This window comes from Podarcis filfolensis (genome assembly GCF_964270895.1).
Source record: "Podarcis filfolensis genome assembly, chromosome: 1".
NCBI lineage: Eukaryota > Metazoa > Chordata > Lepidosauria > Squamata > Lacertidae > Podarcis > Podarcis filfolensis.
Window position 1 is genome coordinate 127,346,137 of NC_139604.1, and position 12,991 is coordinate 127,359,127.

A 12,991-nucleotide genomic window follows, 5' to 3' on the forward strand; every position below is an offset into this window, starting at 1 on the left:
CCTGGGGGATAAGGCAACAAGTAATCATTGATTTACAGCTGTCTTCACTTTTTGCACAAGGTGCGTTTTTGCCATCTGTTATCTATTTAGGAATTTCATCGCACAGACCAAGACAGCTGAGAATAACTGCAGAGCTAAGCCTGTGAATCTGGAGAATTAAGAGATCCTGGGAAAGGAAGGGGTGATGAAGATCACTTGTCAAGGCTACGAAGTGAGCGCTTAAGACTATGTTTTAATCTAGCGCATGTGAGCTGGCTTCCACACCAGTGAAGAATCTTTTTTTATAGGGCATGTATGCAAGAAAACAGGACGCGGGTGGCACTGTGGGTTAAACCACAGAGCCTAGGACTTGCTGATCAGAAGGTCAGCGGTTCAAATCCCCACGACAGGGCGAGCTCCCGTTTCTCGGTCCCTGCTCTTGCCAACCTAGCAGTTCGAAAGCACGTCAAAGTGCAAGTAGATAAATAGGTACCGCTCCAGCGGGAAGGTAAACAGCATTTCCGTGCACTGCTCTGGTTCACCAGAAGCGGCTTAGTCATGCTGGCCACATGACACGGAAGCTGTCTGCGGACAAACGCCGGCTCCCTCGGCCAATAAAGCGAGATGAGCGCTGCAACCCCAGAGTCGGCCACGACTGGACCTAATGGTCAGGGGTCCCTTTACCTTTATGCGAGAAAACAAAGCACGTACTGCCTGGTTGCAATGAAACCTTAAATCAGTTTGGAACTTTGGAACTCCTTGCCTAGTGACACCAGCCATTTGCCATCGCTTGTACTGTTTCTGACAGCTGCTAAAAACGTTTCTGTTCAGGCCAGCCTTATGCAGACATGTAGGAGTTGACATGTAATTTGAATGTTTTTAGCTCACTGTTGATTTTAATTACAGTTTGGTTTTTAACACCTGTCTTTTATTGGCAATGTGAATGTTCGTTTTAACCTTTTTTGTGAACAGGAATGGTGGAGGCAAGGGGAGAACGAGAGCCGCTGTGGGTCTGAAGTGCTGGCTTCCATCTAGGCTGCCAAATCCGAGGCAGATCTCCAGGCTATTTTAAAAGTGCTTTTAGCCCATGGCTAGATCTTGCGCATGCCAAGTCCTCAAGGAGAGGCGCACCTATTGACAGACGGTGCAAGTCCTGTAAGGGAAGCAAAAGGTCGTCCAACTTGGAGTGGAGAAATCTCACAGCAGACCTGGGGCATCGAGGGGTTTTTTGTGCTTTTGGCAGGAAGCTCCAGCACGCAGGCAGGAGTGCTCCGGAGGCAGGGATGCTTTTGTAAGCTCTCAGCCAAAATTAAACTCCTTCCATCCATCTGGAAATAATGAGGAACTCCGCACTCTGAATTCTTGCCATTCCAGTATAAGGTTTAATGTCATAATTTCATGTTAAGCTCCTATTTTCTGGAGAAACTCGCTTCCTTTGAGCATACGATTTTCAAGACAGATGAAAGGCTCTCTCGGTTTAAAATACAAACCATCCCTTGGGACGATTTCGGGGGAGAGAGGGGAAAATGTTGTTGTTTCTACTCCATGAATAATATTGGCTTTGCCCAGAAGTGTTCGCAGCATAGCTAATCTGAAGGTTCCCCCCTTGGCATAAACACAATAGAAGTGGTGTTTACAAATCAAGATAGTTTTCCCACGTTTGTGACATTGTTAATTAATGCTTTTCAGAACTCAAGAGTAAGAGGCAATATTCTCCTGCTCTCTGGAACACTCTTGCACACCAGCGCTGCGTTCTGGAGGCTTCAGGTTCCTTTCGCTGAAGCCAGGAAAGTCTTGCTCTCCCGGCTTCAGCAAAAGGAACCCGAAGCCTGAGGAGCGCAGCGGGAACTTGCGCTGCGCTCAGAAGTCTTTAGGGATAGCCGCACACAGCCCCTCCGGCAGGGAGAGGCTGCACACGGCTATGGCTTCTTTAGCCCCGCGCAGCCTCTCCCTGCCGGAGGGGTTGCGCGCGGCTATGGCACAAGCCAAGGCAGCGAGCGGGACCCGCTCGCTGCCTTGGCTTGTGCCATAGCTGCGCGCAACCCCTCCGGCAGGGAGAGGTTGTGCGCAGCCTGTACGCTGCTCTTTGGAAATAAGATTTTTTTTCTTGATTTCCCCCTCTAAAAACTACGTGCACCCTATGGTCCGGTGTGCCCTATGGAGGGAAAAATACGGTAATTCTCGGGCGATTCTTTCCCCTTTGTCTTGCTTTGAGGTTCAGGGTGGCTGCTCGGCCTCTATTTTAATAAAATCTTCTCCCAGACACCACATTACTTTCTCCAATGGCACCCAATTCTCCCTTAACACAGTTCCTTCTGTTCTATTCTTTAAAACTGACTCAAAATACATACTCCATTTTTGGGCTATACAATTTCAGCCATGTAAATTAGGGGAAGGTCTCAGTGGCAGAGCATCCACTTTGCATGCCAGTTCAATCCCTGGCATCTCCAGATAGGGCTGAGACAAAACGCCTGTCCCCTTCCCCAAGAAACCAGAGGCCTTTCTCTTGGGTATTGTCGGCCAGGGGGTGCTAAAGACAGATACAACCTTCTTTATGTATGCTACAACAGCAGCTAGAATACTCATCGCAAAGTACTGGAAGACACAGGATCTACCCACACTGGAAGAATGGCAGATGAAGGTGATGGACTATATGAGCCTGGCAGAGATGACGAGCAGAATCCGAGACCAGGGAAGAGAAGCAGCGGAAGAAGAATGGAAAAAGTTTAAGGACTATTTAAAGAAATATTATAAAATTGGAGACAGTTAGAATGATGTTGGACTAAAATAAATGGTTACTATTAGTAATGATTATGACAAAGAGAATAAGGGTGATTAGCATAAATTTACAATAAAATAAGGTAAGATTTCGCTGAAAAACTGTAAGAATTTGGAATACAGAAACGGGAAGTAAGAGGAGGTCGAGGAAGAAAGGTTTAGAAATTGGGTTATGAAGTGGTACGTGTTTTTTGTTTTATTATTGTTGAATGTTTGTTTATGTATGTCTTGTTTCTGTTATATAAAAAATTGTTTAATAAAAATATCTTAAAAAAAAAAAAAAACAAAACGCCTGTCCCGAAACTCTGGAGAGCTGTAGACAGATAAGCTAGATGATCTGACTCACCATAAGGCAGCTTCCTATGTTCCTAGTCCCTAGTTTTCTAAACTTCAATGAATGTGGTGTTTGGACCAAATCAAACTCAGAAGGTTTTGAAGCGATGCAGTCCTAGTTTTGCAATAGACCAGCCTCCCCGACACTGGTTTCCTCTAAATGTTTCGGATTGCAGCTCCCAAAAAATCTAGCCAGCGCCAATTCAAGCTGGCTGATCTTCTAGATACTGTCTAATTGTCTTGCTTGAAAGTGCTTCCATAGAAAGAGACCCCTTCATATAGAATCATACAAGCTGGAAGGGACCTGAGGGGTCATTTAAATGCCTATTCAACCTTTACTTAAAAATCTCCAAGGAAGGAGAGTCCACAACTTCACAAGGATGTCCATTCCACTGACGAACAGCTCTTACTGTCAATAAGAATTCCTGATGTTTAGTTGGAATCTCCTTTCTTATAACTTGAAGCCAACTAAGCCGTCTTAAGAACAGCTTCTTCTCCAGAGCGATCTCGGCCCTGAATGGGAAGCCTGGACTTTGAAAGTCATCTAATCTTCCTTGCTGTACTATACTGTATTGTTTTAATTAGTGTTTTTATGGAGCAGTCAAGTAATTTCGTTGTCCCTGAGAGGGGGCAATGGCAATAAAGATATTATTATTATTATTATTATTATTATTATTATTATTATTATTATTATTATTATTAACTACCTCCCTCCAGAGCAGGAAAAAACAAGCTTGCGCCATCTTCCATGTGACAGCCCTTCAGATAGTTGAAGATGGTTATGAGAGCCAGTGTGGTGTAGTGGTTAAGAGCGGTGGACTCGTAATCTGGTGAACTGGGTTCGCTTCCCTGCTCCTCCACATGCAGCTGCTGGGTGACCTTGGGCTGGTCACACTTCTCTGAAGTCTCTCAGCCTCACTCACCTCACAGAGTGTTTGTTGTGGGGGAGGAAGGGAAAGGAGAATGTTAGCCGCTTTGAGACTCCTTAGGGTAGTGATAAAACGGGATATCAGAACCAAACTCTAGTTCTTCATCATCCTATCTCCTCTCAGTCTCCTCTTTTCCAGGCTAAACATACCCAGCTCCTTCAACCATTCCTCATAAGGCTTGGTTTCCAGACCCTTGATCATCATAGTTGCCCTCCTCTGCTGCAGAAAGCTTCTAATCCTGCTTTCTTCTCCACCCCCCCAATCCCCGAACCACCTTCTCCTTGATGTGTAACATTTTCAAAAGCAGGGAGGTATTGAGAAATTAGAGGTATACCCCCCAAACCTAGTTATATGTGAATTCTGAAGTGCCATAGACATATGACAGGACTGTACCGTGTCAATTTAATACATATGGTTTGAATTAGGTCTGTATTGACATTAAGGATGATTCATAAAATGGGAACTTTATCATTAATTGCACTGAAGTATAAAACGATACATATTTTACAGTTCAGTTATGAAGTCAGGACACGTTGGCAAGGCAGAGTAATTTCACCATCATATTTTACTCCTCTGTTGAACTGTAAATTGTCTCATATGGCAGGCTTTAATCAAACTTAAGACCAGGCCTGCAAAGCACTCTGGAAGAAGGCTGCAGAGGGTTTGCAAGCTGTTTCTGTGAAACTGACAGTAACAGGTGTAGAAAGATTTCAGCAATTTTCAACCAACGTTCTGAGAAGACCACCTGTTTTGCTGGATTTTAGCCATAACAATTCCACATTTTGACACGAGACACATGATTATTCACTAATCGGCAAGGAGCAATTCACAAATGATCTTCACACGCTGCAATCTCCACTAGGTCCCATTATGCGCCTAAGACCAGATCTAGGCAATGTTAACACAATGCCATTGGGCTCCGAGTTTCCTCACTTGATTTCGTTAGCTACTGCATGCAGGAATTAAAAAAAAAAATGGGAGAGAGGAAGAACTGTGGAAATCCTCCATCTTCTCTAGCTCCAGAATAAGTTTGCAGGATCACAAAGCCTGCTTTGGTGAATGAAGAGGTAATTGGTTGGGAGTTTGGTTTGTGGTGGTTTTCAAAGCCCCAGACAGTCTCTTTCTGGCATCCAATTGAGTGATTTTGCTTTAGACGTAGCCGGAAATGATCATTTGGGCTGCTGCAAAGGTGGCAGGGATTATTTCACTGATGAATCCAATCATAAATGATCAGTACTAAACTGACAATACCAAACAAGAGGCCAAGAACTAGCAGTGCACATGCCTGTGAAGAAAATCACACGAAAGGTTTAATCCTAAGCAGGAGAAACCAATTATTTACTCTTCTGTTACACATACAGAGTGGTGGACAGAAAATCGTTTTACCTCTTAGGTGGTAGAGGCTTTTAATAATAATAATAATTTATATCCCGCCCTCCCCAGCCGAAGCCGGGCTCAGGGCGGCTAACAACAATAAAATAGTACAACATTCTAAAATCATTCATTATAAAATTAATTCAAATAAAATTGATGGCAACCATTGGGCTAGAGATTCTGTGAAGATTTAAACAGTTTAAATCAAAACAAACAGGATAAAAACCTCTCCTTGGTATGCAGACATCACTGAGAATAAGACATCTATTCACAAAAACTGCACTTGTGGGTTAGGAAACGATTACACCAAAGAATTTGCCCTTTCAACTGAGTAAGGATGCAGTGACCTCCAAGACAGTAATAGCTAGACATAACTGCATATTGGTTGGGGGGGCCTTCAGAATTATGATCCCAAACTCCTTGAAATGGCACAAGTCAGAGAGGGCCATGCGCTTTAGCAACTGCTTTAAACAATTGCTCTAAGTACCTTCCACATTAGCATTCCAAAACTAAGAACTTAGGTCGGCATCTTACCCCAAGCTTCTGTCTCGATATAAAATCCTCTGTGCTAATCTTCAGATAAAACAGCCCAGGGTATACAAAGAGCAAGCAGGTGGATGTGGTTGAGCCTTTAAAAAGATGGGGAGGGGGAGTTATTTAGCCACGGCGAGGCTTGCATGCAGATTTTTTTTAGAATATAGGATTGGGGAAGATGAAAGCACACAAACTTACCAACCACTCCAAAAAGGTGTCTGATGTCAGGCACATACATGGCAATCAAGAAAACTGTCGCATTGAGTGCCAAAGTGACAAGAATGTGGCAGATCAGGGAGAAAGGAAGATGTGAAAAAAACACCATCATCACAGCCTTCCTTGCCTGTGGAATTCAAAGGAGAAAAATAAAAGCATATCAGACCAGTAATAAATAAATCTGACGTTCATTGGGTGGAATTCAACGTAGTGCTAAGAGGGGCATTGCATGCATGGAAAGAGGTCCACTCGCACAATGCAACTTCCCTGCACACTCCTTAAACCTGTTCTGGGTCCCCACCCCCACCCCCACCCCCAGAGTACATTTAGGGGAGGCAGGAGGAATAGGGGGCAAGGCCTGCCGTGCAAGTGGACCTTCTTCCACACTTAATAACTTAATTGAATCCTGTCCATTACTGAATCCCCACAAAACAAAGCAAAGCAAAGCAAAAAATTGGCATCTGGATTGTTGCTCACCAAAGACTGTCAATTTGCACTAAGGACCGATATCTTAACACATTACACATAAATTGTGTGGGAGCCATGATTAGCTGCAGTTCCCTGTTGGGTATATAAAAAAGGTAAAGGGTCCCCTGACCATTAGGTCCAGTCATGACCGACTCTGGGGTTGCGGCGCTCATCTCACTTTATTGGCCGAGGGAGCCGGCGTACAGCTTCCGGGTCATGTGGCCAGCATGACTAAGCCACTTCTGGCGAACCAGAGCAGCGCACGGAAACGCCGTTTACCTTCCCGCTGGAGCGGTACCTATTTATCTACTTGCACTTTGACGTGCTTTTGAACTGCTAGGTTGGCAGGAGCTGGGACCGAGCAATGGGAGCTCACCCCGTCGTGGGGATTCAAACCGCCGACCTTCTGATCGGCAAGTCCTAGGCTCTGTGGTTTAACCCACAGCGCCACCTGCGTATATACTAGGTTGTAAACAGAGGCAAGGGTGATTTGCCAGGGGGCGGGGCTGACATCACATGTGGAGCTTCAGGACGTTGGGAGGAGCCGGGGGAGGAGCTGAGCACGGTGGCAGCTTCAATGGCCAGTGGCTCCTCCTCCTGCCACTGCCACCAGAAGTGATCTTCCTTCCTCTTTGCGGCAGGAGGAGAGGAAGAAGCTGATCCCTGAAGCCATGCTGTGCTCTGCTCCGCATTCAACCTCCTCCACCCGCTGATTTTTTTGGGACACTCGGGGAGGGGCTGGCACCCTCCCAAAATAATGGGGGGGGGCAAAGGGCGCAGCCCCCAGGAGTTGGCACCCCTGGTGGGAATCCTGGACTTGTTACTACATAATGTGTGAACTGGCCATAAGAGCACTTGCACTCTTCTTGTTCAAGAGTGTTTCCTTATCTGCTTTTCCAAACAAAGGGGGGAAAGGGGGATAAAACAGCTTTCAGGAGTCTGAATAAGTAGTGAAGCACAGCATTTCCCTCGGCTGATACTCTAATCAAATTGTGCAGCCACCTCCCAAAAAGAGGTTTGGAGCCAATGATATATACGACTGTGTGACATCTAGTTTGGCCCCAATACAGCGGGGGATTTCAGAAATGGCTGTGGCCAGCAGCAGTTTTGTGGTTTTCTACAATCCCTGTTAAAAACTTAAAGTAAACTCCATGTCAGGAAGATCCGTTTTGAGCTCGCTTGCAGGAAATCATTAGCAAAGGCCACTTCTTGCTGACTCCTATTTACATTAAAATGCACGCTTGCTTGAAAACCAAATATGAAGAAAACAGAAACAAAACAAAACAAAATCAAACCAAATAAACTTTAGGAACGCCACATTCTGCAAACTGCAAGCAACGCTGTGAGTCAGCTCAGATCTAAAACTCGTTAAAAAAGAAGAAGAAAGAAAGAAAGCACAAATTAGCTTAGCGGTTTAGGCCTTGTTCCTTTGCCGCTGCTAACGGAACATACACAAGCACAGCACTCTGATCCACCGCAAGACAAATGGATGAGACAGCCAAGACTAGGATGGCGGGGCCTGCAAATAATTAAGGGAGCCACTTTTGCTGGGCCAGCAATCAGGTCTTTTGCAATACTTACAGGGAAGTGGATTAGGGGCACCGTCAGCAGCACTGCAAAGAGGATGCCCAGTTTTACAGTCATGATTACAGTGTCATGGGGCAGGTACGTGCTGTATCCCTGCAGCAATTCTGAGTCCACATGGTCTGAAATTTTGGAGGGGAAAGGTTATTAAAATTGCAAGCCACAATCTGAATTGCACCCCACCCATACAATAAACAGCAGGCTCGTGCTTTTGCAGGGGTTCTTAAACTGTTCTGAGATTACTGGCAAGTAAGCAGGGGTTCTTAAGGTCAAAATTAGTCAGAGTATACAAGCTTCCCTGAAAAACTGCCCACTACTGTTTTAAACCTGCAAAGAGCAATTGCAGAAAAGATATTGACACATTTTAGAGACTTGTTCAAACGGATGGCAGCCCCAGCCCCACTGTTAAGACAGTGTTAAGCCTAGTGGGTCACACGACTGCACAGGCCTGCGCCATCACTTATGAAGGAACAGGAATTAATACTTTAAAAACGTACCATAAAAAGTGAGGTATCCAAATAGCGCTGACACAAAATAAACCAGAAAGCTCAGGCTAATCCCAGTGTTGGCTACCTTCTGCATCCTGCTTTTGGATGGACTACAAACACAGAGAGAAAAATAAGACATTATTTAAGACTTTAGGAGGAGGAGTATGAAAATGCAGGAAAGAAGTTGCTATTGACTGTTTCACATCTTCCCAATGCGCATATGAAACAGGTTTCTGGGCTGGCCTACCACTAAAACCGTGAAACAATTCTGAATCGTCAGGGGATTGAAAACTGTCAAATCTTAATTAGTAACGTGCACACTTTCAAGTTCTCAAGAACTCTTTATCAGGGAAGATGTTATACAAAGCGGGGCGGGGAGGAAGGAGAACAAAACAAAAATAACAATAACAAAACTGCCTGCATCCAGACTTAGATTGAAGAGGGAGAGTACAGACAGTCTCTGCTAGATCCTGCAGGTCTCAGGACACACCTAGAAACGATGGCTAACAGGTAATTTTTTGAAACATAGGACCGGATGCAGTTAACAAGACCCACCAGCAGAAGCCAATGCAAGTTTTTCCACTAGTGCAATGGGGCTTTCTCCTCTCTCCCCCCCCCCATTGGCCCTGGGGGTGGGGCGCAAGATAACCCTCAGAACAGCGGGGTGGGAAGAGAGAGGGAATTGCTCTGTCTGTTAAGCTGAAATGCTTATGCCGAGGGAATGATTGCTATAGTGCTATGTTGAATACCTCCCAGAAAGTCTACCAATTACGCAGATATGTTTCCAGCCTTAAGTGAAATACGTTGGTCCCTTGCTGGGCAGAGAGCAGAAGTAAAGAGAAACAATGTAGGCTTTGTGCTAGCATAGCTAGAGATTAAAGTTGGTAAAGGTAAAGGGACCCCTGACCATTAGGTCCAGTTGTGACTGACTCTGGGGTTGCGTGCTCATCTCGCTCTATAGGCCAAGGGAGCCGGCGTTTGTCCGCAGACAGTTTTTCCAGGTCATGTGGCCAGCATGACTAAGCCGCTTCTGGTAAACCAGAGCAGCACACAGAAACGCCGTTTACCTTCCAGCTGGAGCGGTACCTATTGATCTACTTGCACTCTGACGTGCTTTCAAACTGCTAGGTTGGCAGGAGCAGGGACCGAGCAACAGGAGCTCACCCTGTCACGGGGATTTGAACTGCCAACCTTCTGATCAGCAAGTCCTAGGCTCTGTGGTTTAACCCACAAGTTAGGTGATGTTTTATTCAAATAAGGCAACAAATGGGGAGATGTACCTACTGGTGGGAGAGAATGTAACCCTCAAAAAGCAAAGTCCCTGTTCAAAAACATCTGCCTTGGATCTGAACTGATTTTATGTATGTGTTGTTGCTTTTACGCTGTACACACACACACACACACACACATGCAATTGCTTTGACAGGTTTTAAATATGCAACTGCCATAGGTAAATTGCTTCAAGATATCTCATGGGAAGCAATTCATAAATGAAGTAGTAGCCCAACAATATCTGGCGACTCAAGGTTAGGGAAGACAGCTTACTGGTCCAGTGTATTGGGAGAATCAGACGTATAATAAATTTGGCATTCCTTTTGGACATGAACACTAAATGAATCAGGAAGCTTATGTTCTGAGAATGGCAGCAGTCACAGCCAACAACAATTTTTTTAAAAAATGATATGCGTTTACAAATCACGTTACCTTTGGAGCTCGCAATAAATTGGCAACACTGATGTATGGCAGAGAAATGAGAAAGCCATCGTTGGAATGGCATATGCACTCTGCCAAAAAAAGAAAAGAAAAATGGAAGAAAAGTCACGCTGCTGAAATGCAACCTATAAATATTTGATACTCATTTCTATAACCTTCCTGGGTGGAATCTAGACACACATTTAAAATGTTGTAAAAATCCTTTAAAAAAAAAAGTTGTGGAAAATATATTGAATTCGCCGTAGCTCATGATCGCCATCTAGTGCCACATTTTTATAATGCACTTTACAACACACTTAAAACATTTTATTTGCATCTGTATCGCTGAGTCCATGGACTATCCCTCAAGAGTTATGCTTTTAATTTTTTTTTACTGTTTTTAACGTTATATTTTGTTGTTACGTACACCCTGGGCATTTTTATGGGAAGGTAGGATACAAATGTTTATAATAAAATAAGAGCTGGGTTGCACAGATTCTCAAAGGGCTGCTGAGGAAGGACCACAGCTGAGTGGCAAAGCAACTGCTTTGCATGCAAACAGTTCCAGGTTCACTCCCTGGCACCTCCAGGTAGGCCTGGGAATGTCCCGTCTGAAACTATTCTGCAGAGCCACCGTCAGTCAGGGTAGACAGTGCTAAACTAGATGGACAATGGCCTGATTCTAAATTAACCCTTTGTTTTAGCCATATGCCGACAGGGCTTTGAACATTTAAATTCCACACTCATATTATTTTTATCACCAGAGCAGGGTACAACACACACGAGGAGACACACAAACTGAGAAACCCTGGCTTAGCCCGATGCTTGAATACATTTTTGCAAACTCTTGTGATCTGTTAAGAGGATGATTTAAGATTACCTCTGCGGAAAAGTTAAACAGCGCTGCTTTACAATCTTCAGTGGAATTTGAGGCCTGTGTAGGACAGAGAGGCAAGAAATGAGACTCATCGGCTGGCTTCCCATCCCATAATTTTATAACAAATACTCTGAAATCCAGTGACTGATTGTGTAACTCCAGCTCACAGTAACGTTGCTTCGACACTCATGCACCACCAGTTGTGCACCTTCACTACACCGCAACCCAAAACACATCAGAAATGGTTGCAAATGTGCGTATGGACGCTTCCTTAAAAAGGTAAAGGGACCCCTGACCATTAGGTCCAGTCGTGAATGACTCTGGGGTTGCAGCGTTCATCTCGCTTTTATTGGCCAAGGGAGCCAGTGTACAGCTTCCGGGTCATGTGGCCAGCATGACTAAGCTGCTTCTGGCAAACCAGAGCAGCGCACGGAAACACCGTTTACCTTCCCGCCGGAGCGGTACCTATTTATCTACTTGCACTTTGATGTGCTTTCGAACTGCTAGGTTGGCAGGAGCAGGGACCGAGCAATGGGAGCTCACCCCGTTGCGGGGATTCGAACCGCTGACCTTCTGATCAACATGTCCTAGGCTCTGTGGTTTAACCCACAGCGCCACCCTTAACCTCCCGCTTATCCCTAGACAAGTTACTATGGAGGAAGTCATCCTTCCATTATAAGAAGCACAACTTTCTTTGCAAATCACTCAGTGCAAGCATGTCGGCATAAGAACATAACAAGACTCCTGCTGGATCAGGCTGGTGAAACAACCCCCCCCCCCTCACCATCCTGTTCTCAAACCCAAAGCTCATGAGATGCCTTTAAGAATTACAGTTAAGTCAGGAAAGGTGCATACCTGGGAGAACCCCATAGCAAGCTTTGGTGGCAGAGGGCAAGGAATGGACCACTTTTTAATTATGACCTGCAGAGAAAGAATACAGTTAATACTTTGCAGACAATGGGCAGGATTCAACTAAGTTGTCACATGCACAGAATGAGGTCCACTCACATGCTCTGGAGCAGGCATCCCCAAACTCGGCCCTCCAGATGTTTTGGGACTACAAGTCCCATCACCCCTAGATAACAGGACCAGTGGTCAGGGATGATGGGAATTGTAGTCCCAAAAGATCTGGAGGGTCGAGTTTCGGGGTGCCTGCTCTGGAGGGTTGGGGAGGAAACCAGAACAGGTTTAGGGGGTGCAGGGGGATGGAAGGGTGGCAAAAGTCTTATTGTGCAAGCAGACTTCCTTCCCAGTGTCCGTACTCTGTTCCGCGCTATGCTGAATTGCACCCTGAGCTAGGCAGGAGTATAGCTAAGTCACACCTTAGCTCTAAAATGCAGCAATAAGCAGTGGAAATAATGACTTGTCCGGAGAGCAAGACTGGAGATCTAAAACAATGGTGCTCCATTAGGGAACAGAATGCTGGGCTCTCTACGCATTATTCTAATATGCTAGTAACTCTAGAGAACATCTCTGTCATTCTTAGATCATACGTACTCTCAACAACCCTGCAAGGTAGCTTATTGTTACTCCCATAATAAAGATGGGAAGCAGGCTGCCAAGGATCACCCAGGTGGGATTTCAACCCGCCTGATGGTCTCTCAGGGCTAAGCCCATTTCTGTGGCCAATATTCAGTCTCTCTCTCTCTCTCTCTCTCTCTCTCTCTCTCTTAGAGGCAATAATCTGAACAGATGGCTCGCCCTAGAAACCAATCACAGAAAATTACAGTAAATGTAAA

At 45.1% G+C, this 12,991-nt stretch overlaps 1 protein-coding gene across 1 annotated transcript in view; it reads right to left on the reverse strand.

The window, feature by feature from the left end:
• Positions 1-4,407: 4,407 nt before the first annotated feature.
• Positions 4,408-12,991, reverse strand: part of SLC38A6 (solute carrier family 38 member 6) — a 52,121-nt gene continuing 43,537 nt past the window's right edge. Inside the window, exons 9-16 of the mRNA XM_083617145.1 lie at positions 12,108-12,173; positions 11,256-11,309; positions 10,388-10,467; positions 8,693-8,793; positions 8,193-8,317; positions 6,126-6,270; positions 5,928-6,022; positions 4,408-5,304 (exon numbers count right to left, since the gene is read on the reverse strand). Of these exons, the coding sequence (XP_083473271.1) occupies positions 5,224-5,304; positions 5,928-6,022; positions 6,126-6,270; positions 8,193-8,317; positions 8,693-8,793; positions 10,388-10,467; positions 11,256-11,309; positions 12,108-12,173 (747 nt within the window). The 3' untranslated portion in view covers positions 4,408-5,223. The remainder of the gene's footprint in view (positions 5,305-5,927; positions 6,023-6,125; positions 6,271-8,192; positions 8,318-8,692; positions 8,794-10,387; positions 10,468-11,255; positions 11,310-12,107; positions 12,174-12,991) is intronic.